Raw genomic sequence first — 26,758 nt, forward strand, 5'->3', positions numbered from 1 at the left:
TGTTTTCCACACAGTCTTGCGGAACTGGTAGGCATTTTTGGGCTATTTTGTTCAACTCAACCTAGTCAGAAACAGGGAAGATGAAGTGGTGACCGGAGTAAAGGAGGAGACCTCAGCGGAGCATGATGGAGAGCAATCACTGCATTCACTGACTACCGGTTACTAACCAAGGCAGGGTACATTCAAAATGACTGATAGGTAGTTTACTTCACCTTTCTGGTGAGTCTGAGGGCAGGACAGATGATATGCTGACTTGCCTCTTGAGGTGAATTGAATAGTAAATGGATATCAAAAAGGTTATGTTGACATTTGTAGTTGTTCAGAATTATTTAATAATAAATAACAAACCAGTTAAACGGTAAAACTAACACTGATCCACTAACACGCCACTAACATTGAATGACATATTATGCTCATATGAAATATTTACATATGTTGCCAATGTTGCCAATAATCTTCAATAAATCTTTCAAGCAAAGTACATTGCCCTGCTAAAAACATGTAATGAGTAATTGCTGTGCTGATTTATAGGTAAAATCTGGCAGTGAATTATGTACCTTTCTCATTTCTTAAACAGCCATATAGGAAGATACAGTATATAACCATTGAAAAAATTTCACTGCTTTTCAGAACGTTATTGTTCTGCAATAAGCTCTTGAAATTGATTGCTGAAATGACTGAAACTCTGTTAAATTATTTACAATATTAAAACCTGGAATGATGTACCATCATCTGAGCAGAAAAAACTGTTGTCAGAAAAAAATTGAATGGACAGTGGTTGGTCGACTGACAAAAACTAAGTTTAAATGGACAATGATATGTCAAATGCATGCTAAATATGGACAAAATTTATAATGCAAACATGTCTTGTTGGGGGTGCTCTTCATGAGGGATCTTTTTTTATTAAGAATGAAAATAAGAAAGAATGCAGCAGGGCACAGGAAGCCACTGTATGTGTGGTCAAAGCTTGAAACACATTTATGCATGATGTTATGCATGGTATGCATGATAGCGACACTGTTTTTTTTATGTTTAAGGATCTTCTAAATATATATTTTTTAAAGTCACAAAATAAATCCAGTAATAAATAAAACAGCATAAAACATTGACATTTACAGAGTAAAAGGCATGCTAGTCTATTGGGTCAATATTATATCAGCTTTTTTATATAGCTCAGTATTTGTCTAATTTACCAGACGGCCTTATCCAGAGTGACTTACAATCAGTAGTTACCGGGACAGTCCCCCCTGGAGACACTCAGGGTTAAGTGTCTTGCTCAGGGACACAATGGTAGTAAGTGAGATTTGAATCTGTGTCATTGGGGTTTTCTGTGAGTGTGGTACCCACTAGGCTACTGTAATTTTAATGTTGTCTAATATATATTTTAGATTACACACTGTAACAATATTAGTGTTTATGACCTTTTAAAAAAGAATATTAACAAAAGTAGTGACTACCATTTAGTAATACGTTTTATAAAATGTAGCTGAAAAATAGTTCGGAGGAATGCTGCAAAACTCAATGGGAAGGCCAATTCATCACAGGACTCCAGACACCCTGGAGGCAACAAGAGAGAAGAGGATGATGAAGAACATCATGAACAATACTGTCCACCCACTTTCCATTCTGCTCTCTTGGTGCACTTTTAGCAAACAGCTCAATTCAACATGGTGCTGCAAAGAGCTGCTGGGGACGTTTTCTGTCTGCTGCCATCAGATGCCGGCCTTCAACCAAACATTGACACATGCCAGAACAATTTCACCTGGCAAAATCCACCATGATGTATTCTTTGTTTTGTATTTTATGTTTTTCCTTTTTTTTTCAAAATCTAGCCACACACTTCTCACCTTGTCATGAGAGTGTGTACTTTATGATACTGGTACATGGGTACTGCGCTCAGTGTGTATTACATATGTATGTTTAATGTGTTCTTTTCAGGGACAGACATGTAGGACATAGAAGAAAATATTTAAAGCGCTATACACAGTTTCATAGCCTTACAATTTCTAAATTGAAAAAGAAACATTTTACCATGAAACAGGAAATCGTTGATTAGAGGACAATGGGAAGTTTCGAAATTGAAATTAAATGTGTTTTTACAAATTAAATGCATAATTTGGTGGTATTACTCTTCTGGACCCCAAACGAGTGAGGAGTCATATGCCATTTGTGTATATGCCTTTACAGAAAATCAACACTGCAGAGATGATTGATTATTTCTGTATTACACCATTTCGGTTCTTTTTCTAGAGACACATCAGATGTGTGTGTTGTCTTTTATGCAGCCACCCTCAGTGCAGAGAGAAGAGACAGCTAGTCTCGTTAACATTGGCAAAAATTAACTGATTGTTGTTTTTGAATTTATTTTCATGCATTTAAATATTTTGTTTCCATTGTAAGATGGATACATTTTTTTTATCATAACAAATGTTATAGACCTTGGCAGCTCAAATTAAATTTCAATAGCTGACCCTCAACACAGATTTTTTCCGTGCTGTGGAATATTGGACCAGTTCTTATCCGTGGCACTGTCGAGTGGGAGTGCTTGGCTTTATGCTAATCCACTCTGCAGTCCATGGTTGTGGCTCGGCCCATATGCTTGAATTCATTAGGCCTGTGTACTTGGTTCCGGTTGGTATTCACTCTGTTCAGTGTCGACTCTCCTTTGTACGATTTCCATGGCACAGCCAAGGAGATGAGTGTCTATAATGGGGAGCTGGAGACAATATATCATGACCTCAGGAGTGAATTTGACAAATCTGTCTTGTTTTGTGAAGATTACAGCTCCAAGTTTAAAACTATAGTTAAAAAAGTTTTTTGTCTTGTGTACAAAATGACATGTTCAAATTCCACTTGTGTCATGTAAGTTCATGTCATTTATTCTGAATTAGTGCCTCAGCTATACAAATAAATACTCTCTTCAATTGAGGAGAAATTAAGTGAAGGAAGTCAAGTATCTCAGGTTCTTCTTGGGATCACAGTGGTTAAAGGAGTGTTGTTCCAATCTGCACTTGTCACTGTGTAGAGCACAGCATGAAAAGGGCCATTTTTACAAGTAAGCAACATTGCAAATTGCAGTGGAATTGTAAATGGACAAAGGGCAGAGAAGATTGTTCTGTTTACTTGCCCGTTCTTACACATGGTCAAGAACACTGGATAGTAATCAAATAACCCGATCTTTATATATGCTAGTGGCTGAGATGAAGGTCCTCAGCAAGGTTTCTCAAACTGTTTTTTATGAGAAGATATAAGATTTTTTGCTGATCATCTTGAATCTTGAACTTGAACTTTAGAAGGAAGTGGAGAATGGGCTGGTTAAGGCCCATCATCAAGATACAACTACAGCAGTTGTATTCTAGGCTTGTCCTACTGACAGACATTTTATCTCCTGGATAATGTGTTTGCACCTCAAGAAGATCTAGAGACTGTTGCTGGGGAGTCAATATGAGGTAACTACTCTACATTCTTTTGGTACCTGGCACGTAGTTTTCCACCACTTTACTCTCTCCAAGTCATCTTCAAACCGACATTCAGAAGGGAACAATGGAGGATAGTGAATCTTAAAAAAAAAAAAAAGAAAAACTGGCCTGGCAGGTTATACATCATTTACAGTTAATTGGTCTCTTCAAATAATTTTTAAGCAACAACAGTATTCAGAAGCGTTTGTTCCAGGATACCAAACACCTGTATTTCCTCCATCGACCACAATGTGGCTTTGTGTTGTATTAAATACGTCAGTTATGGGGTGGTAGTAGCCTAGTGGGTAACACACTCGCCTATGAACCAGAAGACCCAGGTTCAAATCCCGCTTACATTGTGTCCCTGAGCAAGACACTTAACCCTAAGTTGCTCCAGGGGGGGACTGTCCCTGTAACAACTGATTGTAAGTTGCTCTGGATAAGTGCGACCAGTGTTCCGTTTCGGTCTTGATATATGGTCACTATCACAGTGTGTGTATGTGTGTGTGCAGGGGAAACAGAGATGAAGATGGCAGATTCCATTAAACAAATACCAGACCAGGGCCACTCTAAGGATTACAGAGCCCCTTTCAGATCAAAGGAAAGAAAAAACATAGAGCATCACAAAACTTGGAGAGCAATCGCTGTTGATCTAAGTTGAGGACAATCGGGCCATAAAGTCCAAGACACCGCTTTAACCAGAAGACTGGGGCAGAGGTTACGCAGGCTTCCTGCCAAAACTTCTGCAGAACACAGAATTTTTTTTTATTTAATTCTACCTGGGGCATCTAAAATCTCTGGACTCATATCACTTGGTGGGACAATAGACTTTAATTTCCCATGTACCATGTTCAAAGGACATACCTAGTTAATTTCAGGTTTCCTAGTTATTTACAGGAATGTGGTACCCCATGGTATGGATGAATATGCATATACTTGTTGGTGTCTCTTTAACCACCAATTTATAACCTGAGTGAATAGTTAGAGTGTAGTGGATAAGTCTTATATCAATTTCCTATTATAAGGATCAAAATGAACTCATCTCCGGTCAAATGGTCAGGAGGGGAGAAGCAATGTCGGTCCTCCCTGCAGCCTGACACCCTACTACAGCCATTGGCTAAGGCCTCAACCTGCGGTGTGGTCCCTCTGGAGATAGAGTTGGCATCCCATTACCAACTTCAAGGAATCAAAAAAGATTTTACACAACAGAGCACGGCAGAACAGAAGAACAGCTAGACGAAAGGCAAAAGAAGAAGAAACAGGCCTAGTTGTTAACACACTCGCCTTTGAACCAGAACACCCAGGTTAAAATCCCACTTACTACCATTGTAGCAAGACACTTAACCCTAAGTTGCTCCTGTAAATACTGATTGTAAGTCACTCTGGATAAGGGAGTCTATTAAATGCTGTAAATGTAAATGTAATCAAGCAGCAAAACCAGAACCAAGGGTACAACTTCAACCTTCAGAGACCAGCAGCACAGCTGATCAACAAAAGCAAGCCTTATCATCAATAAAGTAGAAGCCTTCTATGTCTTAATGTGTAAGTAAGTGAAGTGAAGTGATTGTCACTTGTGATACACAGCAGCACAGCACACGGTGCACACAGTGAAATTTGCCCTCTGCATTTAACCCATCACCCTGAGTGAGCAGTGGTCACCCATGACAGGTGCCCAGGGAGCAGTGTGTGGGGACGGTGCTTTGCTCAGTGGCACCTCAGTGGCACCTTGGCGGATCGGGATTCGAACCTTCTGATTACAGGGCTGATTCCTTAACCACTAGGCCACCACTACCCCGCAAAGCTGCATTAGCCGGGATGTAATCGTCCATCAGACAGAGAACACGTGATGGATCGTGCATAGTATATTTGCTTTGACTGTTTGTTGCATAAAACTGCCCCCGTGGTACTTGTCAGGCCGAACTGTATTATTAACATCATAACCTGCTCCTTAAGATTGTACCTCATGATCTGATTAAGGTCTTTCATGTAATTTGTAATAGTCTTAGAACTTGTATACAATAAAATTCCCAAAAAGCATTTCTCCTGAGTATGTTGAATAGCTGCATTAAAATCTAGAGAACCTACACTGATAACGATCAGACTTGCTCTAATTTGACAACCTTTGGGGATGCTCTTTTTGTCCATGCATTTCTATAAGAAAATTATTATTAAAATAATTAGAAATTTACTAAAAACCATGTCATTATGAGTCAATTCACAAATTGATTCACAACCACACATTTGGGCTCAATTTACAGTACACGTGTACAACTTGTGGTCTCTCTTTTTTTGAGGTTGACCGTGGCTGTCTGCTGGGCCGGCCGTGGGCTTCCTCAGGAATTCCCTCCGTGTGGCCTTGGGGAGTGCTGGTGTGATCCTCACCAGCAGGTTAGGAGCATTGGTGCGAGTCAGTGTGACTCTGTCTTGTCTGGGTGCTGAATTCCTGCCGTGTGGTACGGTCTGGCCAGCAAGTTTGGTCCCAGTCATGTGTCATGGCCTGAGTCAGTGTGACTCAGGGTCACAGTTATGTGTTAACAGTCGAGGTGTCTTTACAGATGTGGTCGTGTGCGGAGTGTTCCCCAAGTGTGTGAACCTTCCCTTTCCAGTCTCCACTCCCTCTTTCCCAAAGCCGATTCCTAAATGTTGAACTTGAAAAGCTAAAAAAAAACAAGTTAACAGGTTCCTTGTAGTGTAAGAAGGACACTGGTGAAAAAAGTATAATGGTGACCAGCCTGGCCTGATTCCTATGATGAGACATTTTTCATTTTCTGCTATTAACAAATACTGAGCTGCCTAATAAATTGTGTTGGAGATATCGAGGTTACTCTTTTCCAGGTAGCTCATTTGTGCCTAATTTGGCTCATTGCATAAAAAACATTGCATCACTCTTTTTGGCACCGGGAAAAGTTGCTGTCTAATTGCTGTCTATCATTCCAAACAAAATCAGGCAACTGAACCTGTCATTTGTTTTGCACGATCTGAACTTTAATAACTACATAGTGCTATAACATGTTTTATTATTTTTTATGCTAATGACTCACTGCCACATACTGCACACATAGAGCATATGAAACATCTGCTCCAGGAGACTTTAGAAGAATGAACTTAAGCAATAGAGGCATCTTTGATCCAGCACATAGATATTGTTTGCTGTCCAGGCCTTAATATTTGCAAGGGGTTCAAAACTATGTTTCCTCATGGATGCTTAAACAGAATATTGATCACTGTTAGGTGTGTATTGATCAGTCATTTTTTTTATGAGTTTAGCTTCCCAGTTGGCCTGTTAGGGTACTGGTGATTTCTACTTGTTCAGATATTGATTCCTGTGATGTGACCACCATTACTTTATTGTACGAAAGGACAGTATAGTTTGAGATATACAGCTTGTAGATAGACTGGACAATAAATTCAGTAAATCCTTTGATTATTTTTATTCCTTTTTCAATATTGATGTAACAGATACATTGTTTCCTCCTTTTGGGGGAGGGGGTATTTCACACTGGAACAAAAAGTATTAGCACCATATTGACAGGGCAGGCCATAGCAGCATAGGCGATATTTCAGCTATTTTACAAGAGGAGAACATGAATGATAATATCTACTTCCAGTCTCTAAATAAGGCTTGGATCCGGTTTACCTGAAATGTCACTTAAGCCAGTCGATAAGTGGTGATGCAACTTGATGTAAGTCGTGACAATGCATTTATTCTGCTGTCACTATTCCCACACTCTTCCCACACTATTCCCACGTCTGTGGAGTATTCTGTCAAAACGCCTCACCTCTGGCCTTGTTCGCCCGATCTTACTCACCTACTGATTTGTAGCCATGCCCTGGACTAATTTATCAACCTACAACCAACAGCACCACAAGGTCTTAGTCACAGCTTTTAAAGTGCTAATGAATTTGCATTTTTTAAATATTATAGAAAAAACAAAAGACACAGGGCTATGAAATAACATACCTGAGGTTATATAATAAATAGGGTTGGGCAATTTTTTAATCACATAAGTGACTGAATAATCACGATTAATCACATTGTTGAGCATAACATTCAGTAATAAATTCAGTAAAGACATTTTCTTTTTTCTTTAACTTTAATTAATCACATTCTTTTTTTAACTTTAATGTCATTGTAGTAATGAGACATTGTAATACATTTTTTAGGTGCTATTTTCTAGCGCAGAAAAATAAAAATGATCAGGAGAGTGGGAGTGCACAGTCAGAGACAGGCATGCAGAGCTGGGTCTGGGTTCATTGCAGGTAGGACGTACAGGGGAGAGCAGGGTGTGTGGCTGTGGGGGATGAGATGATTTGTCGGCAGTGGGGGAAGCCGTGCAAGGTGGATGCTCTGAGCGCTGCAGCAAAAAGGAGTGCATTCATGACACCATGATGGTTCAGGCTTAGATTTGGGCGGAGAGAGTCAGATGCAGGAAAAGATAATATTGGGAAGTCAACCGGGAGGTTGGGCGGTGTCCATGACATTTATATTTATGTGTATTCAGAGCCAGACTCTCAATATAAAAATAATAACAATTAAATATCTTTAGAAAATTGTGTTGTTGCCATTATTTTAGAATGCACCAACATGACCATAAAATGTTAAACTGTAAGTAATAAACACCAAAAGAAAGGTAACAAAGGCTTACTGGCTTCTCTCCACCACCTCTACCAGAAAACAGGGATGGCTTCCAACAGTCCTGAAGGTTTATGCTGAGCACTTTCTTATCATTACCTCATGTCAATGAACATCTTATATGAAGCGGCTTTTGATGAGGACAGTAGTGAAGAAAGAAAAGGTAAAAAGGGATGACCATGAAAAAGCAGATTCATCAAACATACTTCGCTTTCTCCTGCAAAAAAAAAAAAAATCATAACTGCCATGTAGTTCAAAAATTTGGACTGGTAGTCTGTGTCTCTGTGTCTCTCTCTCATCTCTCATATATATATATATATATATATATATATATATATATATATAATATATATATATATATTGTGTGTGTGTGTGTGTGTGTGTGTGTGTGTGTGTGTGTATATACATATATATATATATACACACCATACACACACACACACACCCACACACATATATATATATATATATATATATATATATGCTGATGTGCTGTTTTTTTCACTGGCACAACTAATCACCACACATTTCTTAACTGTTGAGACATCTGAAGTTCGTGACACATGTTAATGCATAAGCTGGTTTATCTGGGGCAAGAAAAGACCTGCCGCTGGTATTGAGTAAAGAGTAAGAACAGCCTGAGCCTCTGTGACTCGAATCGATATTTCATTTGTCCACGTGAAATTGCCTTCGGATCACCCGGCACACACATTTTTGGACTAGATTTGTCTGTCTGCATTTACATAGGCCTCTCTCATGCAACCTATGTTTATTCCACAAGCCAGATTGGCTGAATGGAAACTCGGTAGCTGCAGTGATCTTGGCTTGAGGCCTTTGCGAAGCTCTTTGCTTTAACAAATCACGGGAGATGCATCTATTTTACATTAAGCTTTTTCATTCGGACAAATGTCCCCAGACAGATTACAAAATCACATTTTCAGAAGCCTTCCGAGTCTCAGACGCGTACCGTGACAGAATCTATATGGAACAATGGGGGCGGCTTTGTTTTATTTGTATGGAACACTGCAAAAAGGATAATGCACAGACCAAGGCAGACATTCATCAGGAAGGCAGGGTGTCTCAATGGGAGCATTGAGCTTCTCCCATTCTGATTCAATTTCAGTTCCAAATATGGCGTCGAGCACAAAAGTCGTTGTATAATTGTTGATTTGGAACCTCTCACCCTGGTTAGCAATTTTCCTCCCCTCAAACACACACACATATGTATATGCTCCAATCCAAGGCTATTATTGGGACAACAGGAGCCAGGGAGACCAGGTTTAGGGGCCAGCGTGATTTGTGTTTCATTTCATGCTTTGCTGGATGTGAAGCGGCAGTCGCACGTTTCAACAAATCTCCTTTCGCCGTTTCATACCTGACTTGTTTGCCGACTTTGCTTCAGAAACTGCAGAAGAGGAGAAAGTCCTCTGGGTGCGAGCAACAATTATTTTTGAAAGCCTGTGATGTAGTGCGGTTATGTGGAATCGTACACATTCGGTTAGGGGGATGCTGTTGTCTCCTTTTCTTTCAGAAACTTTATTAGCTTATTAATTATGAAACAATGCGCAGGTGGCTCCTCTGATAGAAAACAACTTAATTTTTCTGCCGCAAAAGCCCACCGTAAAAACGCCCTTCACATGCTCGGCGGGGAGGTATACAATTAGCCAGGAAGGTAAAGTGCAGAACGCAGCAGATGAATCTGAAATGAAGACGGGTGAGTCATGAGGACAGTGAGGCACGGAGAATAGACGAGAAGGTAGACTACGACTGAACTGGGAGGAGGCCGTTTTAAAATAAACACATGCTGAAGATGAGTGAAAGCATTGTGACGGCCTTCAGATGGACCTTTGGTTGCCTCCTGTCATTTGTCTGAGGTGAGTAGTAGGGATGCTATCAGCGGGATGATGCGTCTCTTGGGGGAACGCCACCAGGGACGAGAGCGGCTCTTCATCATGGGGGACCCAGTTCTCTGGCGTTTGTTCCCGCACGCTGCAGAAGTTTCACTCCATCTAAAATGATTCAACTTGCAGATCTGCAAATATGATACTAGAAATATTGCCCAGAATTGTACCATTCCAATGAATCAAACATGCCTGAAGCAGTGGCATAAGCAGTTTTAGAAAATTCCTTTCTGTGTTTACCTCGGGTATATTTATTACCTGCAGTAGGGTGTGCTTTATCTGTCTGTATGCAGGGTTGGGCAACATGCTACAAAAGGTAGTGAAGATTCAACCCTGAATGCAAAATTGGCCACTACAATAAATGTGGGGCTTGTTTGGTAGTGTAAGTATAAAGACGTTCTTAGGATGTATTTAAATAAATAGATCTTTGCACATTTTACTTAATGACAGGCATTGGTTTAAATCCAGAATGAGGAATGAAATGAAAAAAATTGAAAAAAAAGAAAGTGATTGTCATTGTGATACACTGCAGCTCAACAAAATGTGTCCTCTGCTCTTAACCATCACCCATGGTGAGCAGTTGGCAGCCATGACAGGTGCCCGGGGAGCAGTGTGTGGGGACGGTGCTTTGCTCAGTGGCACCTCAGTGGCACCATGGTGGATTGGGATTCGAACCGGCAACCTTCAGATTATGGAGGCGCATCCTTAGCCGATAGGCCACTACGCTCAAGTGAGAGCAGTCAGTCATCAGGATCCTCCCATCTCTTCAAGATGCATAAAAAAATGCTTGGAATTTATCTGAAAAAGCTAAGGTTCTCCTGGTTTTACAATATTGAAAATAAAGTCCCATACAGACAGCCTCCCTGACGCTCAGCACGAGCAGCAGTTCTAAAATAGTGCTTGTTCTTTTGTGTATTCAGAATACTTTTATAATACAAAAAAAAATACCTTTTTGATGTGGATTTAAATGAACCACTGTATGTTTTCCCTTTTGTAGTGCTGTCAATAAAATCACCAATAATGTATCAACATGAATAATACACATTACTGACTGTCATCCACATATACTTTTGATTTTATGAAGCTCTTCCTTCATGAATGTGGGTCTTATGACTTCATGTCTTGGCATGTCACCTGTGGAGGACTCCAACTCTGGATATGTCTAAGAGTCAAAGTCAAAATGCAAGACGCAAGTGTTTTAGTCCAGTATGTGTCCAGTAAGTACGTGATGTCCCTGCTTCTCAGCCTCTCTGGTAATCCCTATGCAAGGGCTCTTCAGAGGAGAATTGTCAAATCTCAGAATCAAGAGGAACAATTAATATTTTGTCCTGGCACAGTGGAAGAACTCTTCATCCTTAAACAACTGTGTGAGGTTGCATCCACCCCCCCTGCTGGCGTGGAGGTGGAATGGGGGCCGTGACGTCAATGTTTATGAAACATAACAAACAAAGTATGATTACTCAATATCATAGTCCATATTCTCAGCTACAAATTCCATGGGAAGTGCACCTGTCTAGACACATCTCTTCCAATATGTAGACTTGGCCTTTTATGATTTAATGAGCTATTTAAGCCTACCATTGAACTACCAACCTGTCTCTCATTCTCATTCTGTAATATTAGAACTAGACATTAATCACATCCTGAGAAACACTCTTCGGAAATTTACCCAGCATCGGCTGAGACCGGAGCAGGCACAGTTAAGTGGATAAACCCATGGGTAAAACCAACCACGACTAGATAGGTTTTTATGGCTTGTGTAAAATGTGATTGTAGATACAAGCAGAATACAGGATCTTTTGCCAATCCAGTAAAATAGATGAATTCTCATTTTGTCAAACTCTCACCTGTGAAAATATACCATCACATTCCGTTATGACCTGTTTGTTTAATTTTTTTTTATATCTTCACATTCTCCATAAAACTGACATTATCAAGGCCAAATCAAAAATGTTAAGGGCATTCAGAGGAAAGAGAGCGAATTGCCACCAGTGATATCTGCGTACAGGCCTGCGTTTGTCTCACCTTGTTCTATTGTGTCAGCAAATGCAGAGGTCAACGTTGCCCTGTCAAAAAAAATTCTTCCACATTTTGCAGTTGATCACCCAGCATTAAATGGCAGCCATTGGCCAACAAACTCTGTTGGTCTCTCCTACTGTGATTATGTATTGAAGAACAACATATTATAACATTTACTATGCATGGCTATATTAGGCAAAATGTTGGACTTTTTTGTGCTTCACTTTTCTGCCATGTAAATATAGAACTGATTACTTTGGTGGTCGAAGGTCAAAGTCACTGCGAGGAGCACCTTGAGGGGAAATTTATCAAAGATCAACTGATAAGATTTTGGAGAAAGGTCACTGCTTTTCTACAGTGTGGCCGTATTTACATGAAACAGGCTTGCAGAGGCAAACATCACTTTAATTGAATGTTTGATTTTGAAGCAGTATTTGTGGTTTGAAAATGTCCCCACAATAGTACTATTGTGATCGTATGCTTTCACCTTTTCTTTAAATGGTGACTGTGGTAGGCCTATATTGTGGCAATTGGGAATTAGATGTGGTCTAGTGAATTGTTTTGAAGGCCCTTTTGCAGTTAATCTCGGCCATCCCTGCAGACTGTTACTCTGCTCTGTAGGTCAAAAAGAAAACGCTCGATAGGTGACCTGTATAAATCATTAAACCTGTTATAGGTGAAAGGCTCTAGGACTCTTTGTCCATAACCTGACATGTGTAATTAAGGATTCACATTTTTGCCGACCATTTCTCTAAGAGCCATTCTTCATCGAGGCGAGGGGAAAAGATCTCATGTCTTTGAGGCATATTACAATGGGCAATTTCAGTTGCTGATGGCGGGGCTGGCTGTAGGGCATTGAGCCACTTGGTGGAGGATCATTTGTAGCCAGTCAATCAGGGACCACACAGACACCAGAGGATGTGCAGCAAAAAGCACAAGTGCCTGCCTGACAAAGTGCATGAGAGGGCTGGCGAGAGGGAGACGGAGAGGGGGGGAAAAATAAAGTGCAGTCATGTCAGAGGCGGCTGGCTCGTATCTGAGCGGGTGGACGAGGATGGATTTTTAAAAATATATATTAAAGATATGAGCAAGCCATCTGCTTTTACTCGAGTGCAGCAGAGACACATAACAATTGCACATAATGGATTCAACAGACTCAGACAGAGTGCAGAATATGTGATCATTTATATATAGACACATGCCTTATTTACCACCTCCACTACTGCATTGTTTTTTTTTTTTTTTTTTTTTTTATTGTTACACCATGCATGGAATGATAGGAGCTTTGGCTCCAATTCTTCCCGTCTGGCTGATGCACACCTTGCAGGCATAACTGTGTCTTCCTCACCTGCTCAACAGATGGTTAGACTCAGCAACTAGTGTCTCCTGGCTTTATATAAAAACAAACGGACACACTGTGTGGGTTTAGGGGTGTGCATGTATGGCTTTTTTCCCCCTGGCGAGTTCATTCGTACTGCTCATTATGCCTATGCCCTTGCATAGACACAACTGTTAATTAAATGGCAGTGCCTAAGAGTTTCCACGTACAATAACAGAACACCAGACAAATCGCTGACAGCTTCTTCTCCATCGATAGTAACACCAATGTTTAAAGTGTGTTTGGCATCTGAAATAAGGCCGACCCGGATGTCTGACCACCTCCATCAATCATAAGCAGCCCATGTGAAAGGTGGCACACCGAAACTACAAAGTGTCAGGCTTGATAAACACCATCAGAGCTATCATGAACAAGATAAACACCGCCTTCGGTCAAAAGGAGAAGCCGGGAATGGACCGAGGGCCTGATAACCGATAGGCAGGGCCCAATCTGATGTGCTTGTGCAAAGATACTACCCAAAGCCCATCTGAAAACATTTCCTGGGACTCCTCCGATTCAGAAGCAGTGGGGTGGGTGTCCTTGTGGGACGGTTTGCTGTAACTTTGTATCCAATGCATTTTAACAAGGTGCCTATGGCCAGATTGTGTGGCGAGGGCTTTTAGTGTCCCTCAGAGTGTTTATTTGTAGATGTGCAACCCCACTTGTATATGTGCGCATCCTATGAATTGCAAAGGTGTCACCATGAGGAAAATTTTAAATCAGGTTTACCATTAAATGAACATATTCATTATATTTTATTGAAATTTTTTTTTTTTTTTAGCATTGAGAACACAACCATCTAACTAACTAAAGGACATTGTCCCTTGAAGGACATATGTATACAATCATATAAGAAAATGATTATTTAAAATTTAAATATTATTTGATTTAAATATTAAACAATCCATTCTTTATTAAGAATTGTTCACATATCAGTGTCCAATAATGTTTTATACCTAAAAAAGAAAGAGTGAATTTTATGTGTATTTTAATGGAGAAAATGATAAGACACAATACATGCTAATTAATAGTGTTCCCCCCTTGGCGATATAACATCAGTGAGATACCTTTTGTAGACTTTTGCCAGTCTCTGACATCAGAAGAAAGTTTGCCCTCATGCCTCAATGCAGAATCTTTCCAGCTGTGAAATGTTTGAGGCGTTTCTTGCATGTAGGGCCCGTTTTCAAGTCACCTCACAGCATCTCAATGGGATTAAGATCAGATGACTTGGCATTTCAGGACTCTCCACTTCTTATTTTTTAGCCAGCTTTTGTGAATTTGCTGGAATGCTTTGGGTCATTATCATGTTGCCGTGTCGGTCGGCAAAGTTCTTCAAGCACCCTATGATACACAGTAGAAATTATGATGTATTCTAGGGACGGTGAGTTGGCCAGGTCCTGCTTCAGCAAAGCATCCCCAAACCAAGGCCACCTCCATGCTTCACTCTTGGTATGTGGGGTGGTTGTAGCCTAGTGGGTAACACACTCGCCTAAAACATGTCTTCTGTTCTGGTGTACAAATAATTAAATTTTAGACTCATCTGTCCAAAGAACATGATTCCAGTCATGGTCTTTGTCTACATTTGCTCTGACAAACTTCAATCTGGCCTTAATTTCTCTTAGAGAGCAAAGTTTTCTGCCTTGCATATGACCCATGAAACTTGTCAAAGTCTTTTTTCTGATAGTAGGGGACATACACATTGACAGTAGCCAGAGCCTGCTGACGTTCCGGTGATGACATTTCAGGATTTTGATGACTTCTTTGAGCATCTTGCGGTCTGCCTCTGGGGGGTGTATTTGCTTGGACGGCCAGACCTGGGCATGGTGGCAGTTGTTTTGAATGTCCTCCACTTGCAAACAATATTCTGGATGAAAAATGGCTATGCAAATTTTTAAATCCCTTACCAGATTTATAAGCGGCCACAATCTTCTTTCTGAGGGCATCAACAGCTGTTTAGATCTCACCATGGTGCTTCAACACTTCAACAGTGAGGAGCACACCAAACTAAATCTGAGGTTTAAATTAGGCAAGGCTAATTTATGCCTCTCCAAAAATTGCATTCTTTTAAAATTACATTTCACAGAAAGTATTAAATATCCAAAATGTCCAAATATATATTTAAAATATACAGGCTTTCTTAGTGTGTCCTAATTTTCTCACATGACTGTAGGTGCAGTAACTTTGACAGGTGCCTTAACAATAACAAACCCATTTCCTCAAGCAACTCTGGCATGATCGTCCTCCATCAGGCTGTCTTGGGCCTACCCCCTCTTTTTCTTGCAAACTGGCACCCATTTGAGGGCACTGTTATGGATCTGGTCACCGACACTCTAAGGACATGGCTGGGGCTTCTTATCTTGAGCTCTATGGACAAGAGCTGGCTTTGTGAAGTCATGCATTGACATAATTTTTGGGCGCCTCACTCGATGCTCAATTCTTTTCATATGAAGTCTTCAACTTTCTTCAGACACACATTCAGTGAGTTAGTTGCTTTAGTTAAACCCATTACGTGATCTTGTTTCTTCCTGGAAATCAAGCGGCACAATATAAAATATCTTGTCCTTATAAAGGATGTCTTGATCACTTAACTATTTATTTTGTCAGGCTGGTCCTTTGTGGTGTGACAATATTAATTATTCTTCAGAACTAAGGATTAAGGATTTTTATGCCACCATATGTCAATTTCAGTCTAATATTCATTATTTCTAATCATTGGAAAGTTTTAGCTATGCATGAAAAAAGACAGTTCTCGCTCGTAACACATATTCATCGGCTCTGCTGTCCTGGCAGGAATTCACTTGACATCACATTTTTCACTCCTTTCCTTTTGCCTCCACTTCTACTTTCATGATCACCCCCAGAGAGAGTCTAGAACCCATACGACATTGTGGAACTTCAAAAGCTAATTGTGATTGGATTGAAGCTCGGCAACAGCAACAACTGTTGCCTCAATGGACATCAACGGTTTATACCAATGAAGCTAAGATGCAATCAATACATTTCCCAAAGACACTGGAAAGGTGGTATTGAACTTTTAGTGCTCATTAGAAGAAATGAGGTTAAACGCCTTCAGCTGAGCTAAACAGACCTTCACGAATCCTACCTGTTCTCACACAGACCTCCTCCTGATGGACTGCCTCGGTTCTCCTAAAGTGGCACAGCGCCAGGCATTATGGATGCCGCCGTTAACATAATCAGTGCATCCTGCGCCATTGAGAATGCAGCGAATGTCCATTTGCTGACATTATTCAGCGCATTGGCAGCGGAGACAGGGGCATGAATAAAATCCCTTGCTCAGGCTGACCTTGTAGGGGCATTCAAAAAAAAAAAAAAAAAGAGGGAGGAAAGAAAACACAGACAATGCAGAGAGTGAAACTTTCTACACGCGGTTCATAAATAAAACGACGGTTCTTGAGGCCCGGTTTCTGGCCGGTCACACCTCTCTCGGTAAGTTAGGGGCCCTCACTCCTCGGATAATTAGCCATTTATTTTTCCACTAAGATGACTGTGTGTGCGCTGGCACTCATCCAGGACCGATGAAAAAGAACGCCCGTGGGGGAGTTCTGCCAGAATGTGCTCTACCAAAAAGAAAACTGGCACTTTCTGAAACACGCGATCCGCTGGATCATATTTATGCGGCACTAAATTAGACTAAGCACACGGGGAGTGTTCTCTGAAGTCACATAAAGTATATCTTTGGACAAACTCCTTGCTAGTTATCTGTATCTTCATCAGTGGTGTGTCATTGTTCATTTCCCAGATGAATGGGGCTTTTCGAGACCGTGTTCAAAAAGAGGTGGATCTTATAAATGTGATTAACAGTTCTCGTGCACACTACTTTCATCGTTCTTTATAATATAAAATTCAAGAACGATGGAAAATTGTTTTTCATCATGTATCGAATTGAATAGAATGGATGGAATATGAAAGTATTTGTCAGAAATAAATCCATTCAGGCTCCACCCCTATGCTCTAACTCAATCTCCGACCACGGCTGCCAAGCTGAACGTGCATTTTGTTATCTTTTAATTTCCCGATGGCGAGCTGATGAATGTGAACATATTACAGAAAAAATATCTCTGTCGGTGGCTGTTCTCACGGCTTTGCGCTGTGCAGTGTGCTTGCATTCTTTGCCGAAGGGCTCACTCTCCGTGAAGAACAGGAGACGTCTCGTGGCCGCCTTCAGAAGCGGGGCTGGCGTGAGGCAGGCATGGGGGTTAGGGGACCTGACTTGACGGTGAACCCCTCCAGCTCAGCCATCCAACCCCTCTTAATCTCAATCAGACGAGGTTGGGGCATCATTAGTCACTAGTGAGGTATCTAATGGAGGTCTCAACCCTTCCCTCTCCTCCCTTTCCTCTCTCTCGTCCAGTATCCCTCACTCCGGGACAGATGTTTTTGCTGCGAAGCTCCAGAGGACACACCGGCCATCAGTGATTGCTTTGCGCAAACCTGCCGTCAGCCTGAAGCCAAAGTACTCAGCCATGACCAAGAGAAAGCACGATGTGGAGGGCTCTGTGTGTGTGTGGTTGGTGTGTGTGTGTGTTGCCAGAAGAGAAGTGCACAGATTTCTTCTTGCATAGCTGTAAGTTTGTTTCTGATTTGGCAGTGAGCTGTCTTCCGCTGTGAGACTGACCTCCTGCAGAGCTGGTTGGTCCCACTGGTATCCAAAGTGTTGGTTTTACATACAAGCCACAGTGGCACAATCACAGAGAAACACACACAGAGAGAGAGAGAGAGAGAGAGAGAGAGAGAGAATGAGAGAGAGAGAGATTGGGGATCGGGATCAGTACCTGTCTCTAGAGGGAAGCTGGAGGGCACAAGCTCAGAGGACCACGGCTGATGACGGCACCAGCGATGTTGAATGTTGAGTCAGAGAACAACAGAATTCTGCCGCAGTCTCACGCTCCTCTAATTTGTGGAAGATGTACCCTGTATCATATCACCTTCTCTCGGCGTGCTTGAATTCACCAGAGGCCTTCAGACAAACCCTGGTATAAATGGATGTATGCATTATTTTCCCGGCCACAGCAGCATGCCAACGTCCTAGTGACAACGCTGTTGGACATGGAAGTATTCCTGAAGGTTGTTATTAGTTAATTGCGCAGCAATCGATTTAAGGCTCGTTCAGACGTTCCCTTTGTTCTTGTGTGAGAAGTGCGAGCGAGGAAGTGAGTGAGGCACTGGTCACTCTAGATGGCAGTAGTAAGTCACTGCATTGTCATCCGCTCGAAAGATGGCACACATTTCTGTAGCATCAATTTCAATTATTTCCCAGTTAATGGGATATTAAAAGTAATACAATGATAAAAATATTCCAAATATAAATAATATATTACTAAGCTTGGATGGTTCAACATCAACAGCCAAAACAGGATGAAATAGGAATGGTCAGTCGGCAGAAAGGTTCTCAAATCTTCCTTGTTTGCCTGAGATTTGGTTAGTCTGATGGTCTAATTGGCGGCTCATCATGTTGTTGTGTTGAAATTCAAATAATAATGGATGTCGCTGTCTTTGAAACAGAAATGCATTTTTTTATTGAAGTGAAGTTACTTCATTAAAAGTAAATGTGAAAGGGCAAAGAGTAATTTGGAGTAAGTAGTTAAGACAAGACTATGTCCTGCATAGCCAAGAGGTTTCCTCCCTGTTTCTATGAGTTTGTATAAAACATACATTCATTATGCAGCATCCTCATTATAAATATTTTCACGAAAAGTCCAACATTTGCATTTAAATTCAAAGACATTTTAATGTAAATGTGTCTCGCTCCCCACCATTAAATCACTTGCATGTCCGCAGCTGCCCACCTGCAGACAGTCCTTCTCTCCAAGCACTATGTGAAAAAGATGAATAAACAGGCCGTCTGAAGAGAAAACAACTGTGAGTGATTTATTTACAGTCATGGAGACAGTGGGCTAGTCATTGTCTCAAAAAAACATAACTCTGTTTTTCTCTCTTTGTTTTTCACAGAAGTTATTGTGACACTGTCTCTCCCCCCCCCCCCCCCCCCCCCCCCCCCCCCCCCCCCTCTCTCTCTCTCTCTCGCTGTCTCTCTCACATGCACACCACACACACATGCATGCTTGTTAATATAAAAAACTTAATCCACACTGATGTGAAGCACAAAGATACATATGACAATTAAACATACGTATGTGTTAAAATATGTTTTTGAACAGCCTATGCAGTATAGAATCAGAATTGTGTTTGTTAGCATACGCATATGGGATTTGTCTCTGTCTCTCTCATGCAACACAGTAGAATACAATACTACAAGCCCATATACAATTTGTACCATGTACAACTAGATCTTATTTTACAGATGTGCATGAGAAATAAGACAACACAAACATACATGAAATGCAAGAACAACAGTGCATGCATGGGGTGTAGACCAAATAGCATTGGACATTGAACATGGATTTATAGATTAGATATTAGTGAGGGTGATAGGGTCAGGGAAGAAGCTGTTTCTTTGTCTAGAACATATACAACAAAAGATATTTATGAAACATGCATTTGTGGGAGTAGCCTAGTGAGTAACACATTCGCCTATGAACCAGAAGACCCAGGTTCAAACCCCACTTACAACAATTTTGTCCCTGAGCAAGACACATAACCCTGAGTGTCTCCAGGGAGGACTGTCCCAGTAACTACTGATTGTAAGTCGCTTTGGATAAGGGCATCTGGTAAATGCTGTAAATGTAATGCATTTGATTCTTTTGATTCCTGGTAAGAACCTAGCATTAGAAAAGACAATTTTTCTTCACCCCAACCTGTTCTATGGTAACGTATGCTATTTAATTATTTTTCCCTATTGAGAGAACTGATTCCTTTACCAAGTAACTGTCATCTGAGCGGCTGATAAAAAAAATTCCCCTGAGGCCCAGCGCCACTTACTGAAGCTGCCACACAACAACCTGCCTGTTCCCCGCAAAACGCCCTGCATCTTCGGTTCCGCACCTTCCATCATGCACAGATCACATCACACACGTCTGTGTAAGGCAGAGCAGTGTGCATTTACTACTTTACTCCCACTGCCCTGACCTCCACAACCCACCAGTGCTCCATTTCACCCACTAAAACACCAGGCATGGAGTGAGGTAATGTAGGCCAGGGGGGGTTTCCTCCGAAAAACAACACAAAGCCAAAGGTTCTCTCCACCGTCTCTTCAGCGCCGGAGACCTGGCAACAGCTTCACCTGGTCCACGGCAACCGCGAGGGCTGCACCTCCAGGCATTATTAATGCCTGCGCGCCTCCAACCACACGTGAGCGCCTTCTCCGCAGCAGGCAGGGAGGTCAGGGATCTGCATCTGTCTGTTTCTGCGGAGATGGAGGCGGAGAGAGCCCACCGACTACACGGGAGCTGTTTACTATGCGCGCCACGTACCTGCCTAGATATGAGTCACCAGTGGTGCGGAATGGAAGTGTCACTTCCTGCGGGACGTTCAGTCGTTTAATTACAACCTAGGACATCCTTAAGTCCCTCAATTTCCCGAAAAATGTACAGTTGCTACCCTGTAATGGAGCCTCATGGATTTAAATAGGCCAGTAAATGTTTTTTAGATATATTTTCATGTACTATATTAATACCATGTACTTACTGATTGCGAAGGGGCCGCTGTCTATGGTGCTGATTTACGTAGTATGAAGAGCCTAACATCTTTGCAGGGGCTAAATATCTTCTCCACAGGTTAGTTTTGGTGTTAGACATAGAGTCATAGACGAAGTCATAGACGATGTTTCAAACAGGTAATGTGAGAATAATAAATGTCAATTGAGCTGCTACTGTTATAAATGCCATGCATGCTCCATATGCATGACCAAGGGCAAATATGGCGTAGTAATATTTAACTCACGTATGAACTAGAAGAATCTAAAAAATTCATTTGGACAGCCCGCTCCTCTTTATTGTTCAGTAAGTACTCTTTATTTACATGGTGAATACATTTTTTTATTTTTTTTTAACAAGGCGGGATGTGAAGGGGTTAATGGAAATACTCGTTTTTCGCCGGGCCGGCTGCCTGTCGCGCCTTTTAATTGCCGACCTTTGCCGGGCCCTCATTTTCCACACTAACGGCGACGGTTCATTAAAACGGAGCCCAGTGGCAGAGCGCGGTGTCGCACACGTCCCCGGGCCCGCATGCACGAGCGCTGCACATTCTGAGCTGCAGAGAGGTGGAAAAGCGCCATCCGTTTGTTTACTCCTCCGAGATGCTTGTTCTGATCGTCTCCGCGTCTTGCCACCGGCACCACGTCGCAGCACAGCTAAAAATAAACACGGACACGTTCGGCCGTCCCGGCGAGGGGCCGAGAACGAAAAAGAAGTCGCGATGGTGAGGAGGCCGCAGGTCGAGGAGAATCCTCGGAATAAAGGCGGAGGTGCCGCAGTGGCAGCGCCTGGCCGGCAGCTATAACCTCGGGCGTGGCGGTGTGTGGGCAGACCCTCTGCGCGACATACCAACAGGCCCGGCGGGCGACGAAAGCGTTCGGTACATAATGCCTTCACTTTACATAACTAATGTTGCCTAAACGTCTACAGCGTTTACCAGACGCCCTTTTCCAGAGCGACTTACAATCAGTAGTTACAGGGACAGTCCCCCCCCTGGAGACACTCAGGGTTGAGAGTCCTGCTCAGGGACACAATGGTAGTAGGTGGGATTTGAACCTGGGTCTTCTGGTGTGTTACAACCACTAGGCTACTAGCACCACAAACGCTGGTTTTCGTCGCTCTCCAGTGAAGGTTCGACTGAACTGTGATGTCCCGCTCCAACTGGGTGTCTTGAGAGTGATGAGACGGAATTTTCTCACGTCTAATTAAACCGACAGATTCTTTTCCGTTTGCTGTAAATGGCGTCCATGATGTACCGGCAGCTGTTGTTATTTCCGGGGACGTTCCCTCAGCTCTAGTCCGCGGGACGGTGCGGCGCGCCGCACACGCATTTAATTAAGAGGACATGCTACGCTACAGAAGTCCAGTCCGTCAGTCTGTAAATATTTGATGAAAGGCGGCCCTCCGGGACATTTCTCCGCAGGCCGGCCGCTTTGCGTGAGACGAAGGACGCCGCATCCCTCACACGGATGAGTCACTTCCGATTAAGGATGAAACTCCGGGGTACCGGGGGGAGCTGAGTCGATGTAAACGCGTTACTTGCTTTAAAGTCTGGTTGCCTGCAAGCAGCTTCGTGATGGTGATGGTGATGATGATGATGCCGTCACCTGTTGCACTTGACCTCGAGGGTTCATGGTTCTTCACCATGATCTTCTGTCTGGCCATTTTTTGACGATTTGCTGTTTAACGTAGCCACAAATCTTCACAAACACACACGTATGCTAATGTTGGCAAAGTAGCAAACGTATTATTACTAAAGCGCAACTATTGCGCAACCTTTAAAAGCTACTTTACTTAAACCCATCAGAAACTTGCTGGATCAAATTCATCTGTTATTGTGCTTTTCAAACAGCCTGTGACTTGTGTTCAATGTGTTTTCTTTATTTTCATGACCATTTACGTTGGCAGATTCTCACTGAAGAAACTATGAATGAACATATAGTATCTTGTACACTTTACACTTCAAGGTGACATCTCTGTACCTTCTGGTCCTCGGACGGCTGTGGTCCAATCTGGTGTCTAGATGGGCTTCCTACTTGAGGAATGTACTTCGAGGTACTGAAATGGACTCATGTGAGAACCCATCTTTCTGACGAATGAAGTCAACTAATGATGCAGAAGAAATGATGATGCACAACCCTCTCTCACACACCCACCTCTCTCTCTCTCTCTCTCTCTCTCTTTTACACAGAGGAAAAGCGAGTGAGACACACACACACACACACACACACACACACACTTGTTCACACACCGCATCCATCTGCCCCCGCCCTCCTCATTCTGCTGCCGTCCGCTCCCGCGCGTCCACGTGCCCGCCCGAGCTCGCCACCGGAACGCGCGGCGCGGCGCTCGGACCCGGATCCGGACCCGGACCTCCAGGCTGCCGCCGTCCTCTCCTCCCCGCAGCGATGTCCGACCTGCTCCTCGCCCTGCTCGTCATCTCGGGACTGGGGGATTTATTTTGTGGCGCCCAGGCGCCCCGAGCCGCCGCTGCACGGGCAGGTAAGACATGAAGCCGAGTCCCGAGTCCCGACTTCTCACCGGAGACACTTCGGCTCGGTTGGTTCGAGGGTTTGGGGGGTTCGAGGGTCCTTCGGTACCGGCGTCGGGTTGACTTTTGCGCGCGCGCGCGAACTGGTTCTCGTCCCTCGTCCGGTCCCACCGATCTGCGTGGATTCTGAAGGTCCAGATGTCCCTTAGACGTGACGTCGATGTTATAAAAATGTCACCTTTACCAAAAAAAAAAACAAAAAAAAGATCGTAGTCCATGGGGTCTCCAGAAGGAGCCAGTGGAGGACAGTGTTCGACTTCGATGCAGCACCAGCACCACTGACCGGGTCTGAGCAGAACTTCACTGCCGTCCTGCTGCTGGTCCCGTCAGATCACCCAGCAAGTAACACACACACACACACACACACACACACAAACACACACACACACACGCAGATGCGCACATAGCAGCCTGCAGACCGCAACTTCTCTGCTTCATGAATATAACTTGAAGAAACGAGTCAAGCATGTTGTCTTGTATTGGCTATTTGGGGGCATTCCCTGCTAAACGGGGACCCGTTTCTTAGAGGTCCTTGTTCTAAGATTTGCTCCCAGGAGTTGACTAAACAAGCCCACACACCCACGCACACACACACACACACACACACACACACACACAGGGTGGCACAGTCGTCCCCCCTTTGACAAGCGCTGCACGTTTACGATCCCTCCCTGGAACGTCTGCGGCGGAGCTTTTCACGTGAATGTCAGGCCGAGGCGTTATAAATCGTCCCGCCCTGAAAACCCACTGATCGTGGATGAGCCGGGGGCAGTGTCGTGTCAGCGTTGGGGGCGCGGTCTCTCTGCTGCCCGGGGTGGCGTTCGATGCAGAGCAGCACACGCCTTCCATCCCGGTGCCACCCCGTCCCGGATAATCCCATTCCGGCTGTCGAAACGTGCACGTTCTGGTTCTGGAGTGAGGTTGCCCGTCCCTGATGGCCCTGCACCGGAGACGTGCCGGGTAAGATTAGTGATGGCTCAACATTGCCGGGAAACCTGTGGGCCGTTGTGGGAGGCAGAGTAAATAATAATTTCCTAATGAAATCAGGAAGATGGTCTTCGAGGGCTAATGAAATGAGATTATATCTGCGTGGGCTTATCGTCATACCTGCCACTGGTTCTTAAGTCAATAAAAGCTGCGGAGAAAGGGTGGTCTGGTGGGGAGTGTGCAGGGTGATGCTTTCCACTGCTGGGTCCGGTTGGGTTGGAGTGGAACGGCGGTGTTGCCGGGTAGATGAACACCTGAAGATTTATTTCCAAAGAAGAATTCCAAATGCCGGGCGACCTTCCTGGGGCATCAAATGGCAAGATTCAGATGATTTAGATACAGTGACAAAAAAAATGGACCTGCAACGGCAAATACCAAAGAGTTACTGAAGCCTCCAAACACAATGCACTTTTTTTTTATGATGCAGTGCATCATGGGGCTTTGGGGTGGGCGTGTCTTGCTCAGAGTTTACATATCACTCAGCCTGGTCTGATTTCTTTCATTGTTTTCCCATTTCCTTCACTTGATGCCATGGAATGAATAATACTAGTAATAGTATAATTAAATAATAGTAATAAGAATGAAGGGTGGATATTGACGTGATTAAGGGACTAGATAAAACTGCCGGTTGTGGCACTTACTGATGTTCGTGATTCTAGCTATGACTGCAATCGGCCTGTGTTTTTATCAGGCATATCGACACTGAATCACTAATTTAATCTAATACAAATTTGTCTGAGAAATGAACATTTAGCCAAGGTCGTATGTAAATGTAATTTCATGTCTCAAGTAAAGTTAAGCTCAAAAACATTACCTACTCAACAATTTTGGCCTGATTACTTATTAAGTTTAGTCAATTTATAAAAAATTGTAACTAATTTAATCAAAAATTTAGCAAAAAAAAAAAAAAATATATATATATATATATATATATATATATACACACACACACACACACACACACACACACACACTGTATACTTCACATTGCTCACAGCAGAACTTTTTATAAAATGGTAATTTGTTGGACAGTCAGTGGGGTAAATTTTGGGTCTAAGTTGGGTCTGATCTTGCGAGTCAGAACCGACAGTTGGTTGCCGCTTGCCCACCATCTTGTGTAAGATGACATTCCAGGTGATTTTATGACGGCAAGGCATTTGACTGTCAAAAAATGGTTATTGTTATAGACGCGACATATTGAAACCATGTGTCACACATAAAAACAATGCATACGATACGAATGGCGCATACAATGAAATGTGGTCTCTGTACCTCAGCGGCACCTTGGCGGTTGGGGATCCCTTTGCGATTATGGGTCTGTTAGCTTGCTCGCTAGGCCGCGAACGACGCCTGTGGAGCAGTGTGTGGGGACGGTACTTTGCCTAGTGGCTTCGAACCGGCAACCTTCTGCTTAGAAGTGGTAGGCCAACACCCTTCTTCTGTGCTGCACACTGCTGACTCCTCAGCTTTGAAAGTTTGGTGCCACATTTGACCCCGCCCGAAAAGCAGGGGCACTAATTTGACCAGAAAGTGCTGCCTGAAAGGGTGGAAGAAATGACAGAGTCGCGGCGGCCGCCGTTCGCGCTACGAGGAAGTGATTCATCCAGCACCTGAGTGGCGGACCGTTTTTCTTCTATTATTTCTCTTGGCGTCGGTGACCATGTCTCATTCTGTCCAGCTGGGTTTTCTTGGCTGCCAGAGCCTCAAACAAGTCCGGTTATGGGCTTGTTCAGCAAATTGTTTTTGGTAATTAATTTAAATGAAAAATTCTGGTGAGGGCCCAGGTCCAAACATGACCAAATGGAGCTTCAGCTCTTTGAGGCTGAACCACAGACAAAAATCCTGTGTTTCAGAATAACGGGCAATTACAGATTTGTCTTTGGCTTCATTTGTGCTTTATGCATCATTAAAGAAATACGCTATGAATATAACACGACTGATAGACTGATGGGTCCTTTTTTGTTTCCAGTTGCTGCTGAGCCCTTCATTTGGAAAATGCTTGTGAATGCGTGTCTGACTAATGCAATTACTGATTTGCGATAAAGCAATACGCTTTTATCCTGTGAGCCCACAGAAGGGAAATGCAATTTAAAGGTAACAAAGACGCGGTAAATAAGCATCGTCTTCATAAGTCAGGAGAGCTCATATGAAGCAGCAATGAAAGGAACGGTGAGGCTAAATCAAAGAGGCAGACCTGAACACACCGATGAGCCCGGAG

At 42.9% G+C, this 26,758-nt stretch overlaps 1 protein-coding gene across 1 annotated transcript in view; it reads left to right on the forward strand.

Moving 5' to 3' along the window:
• Window positions 1-23,246: 23,246 nt before the first annotated feature.
• The window catches only part of LOC114773375 (low-density lipoprotein receptor-related protein 1B-like), a gene marked incomplete at its 3' end in the record, with an annotated part of 83,373 nt that continues 79,861 nt past the window's right edge, over window positions 23,247-26,758 (forward strand). Inside the window, exon 1 of the mRNA XM_028965827.1 lies at window positions 23,247-23,504. Within this exon, the coding sequence (XP_028821660.1) occupies window positions 23,411-23,504 (94 nt within the window). The remainder of the gene's footprint in view (window positions 23,505-26,758) is intronic.

This window comes from Denticeps clupeoides, unplaced genomic scaffold (assembly GCF_900700375.1).
Source record: "Denticeps clupeoides unplaced genomic scaffold, fDenClu1.1, whole genome shotgun sequence".
NCBI lineage: Eukaryota > Metazoa > Chordata > Actinopteri > Clupeiformes > Denticipitidae > Denticeps > Denticeps clupeoides.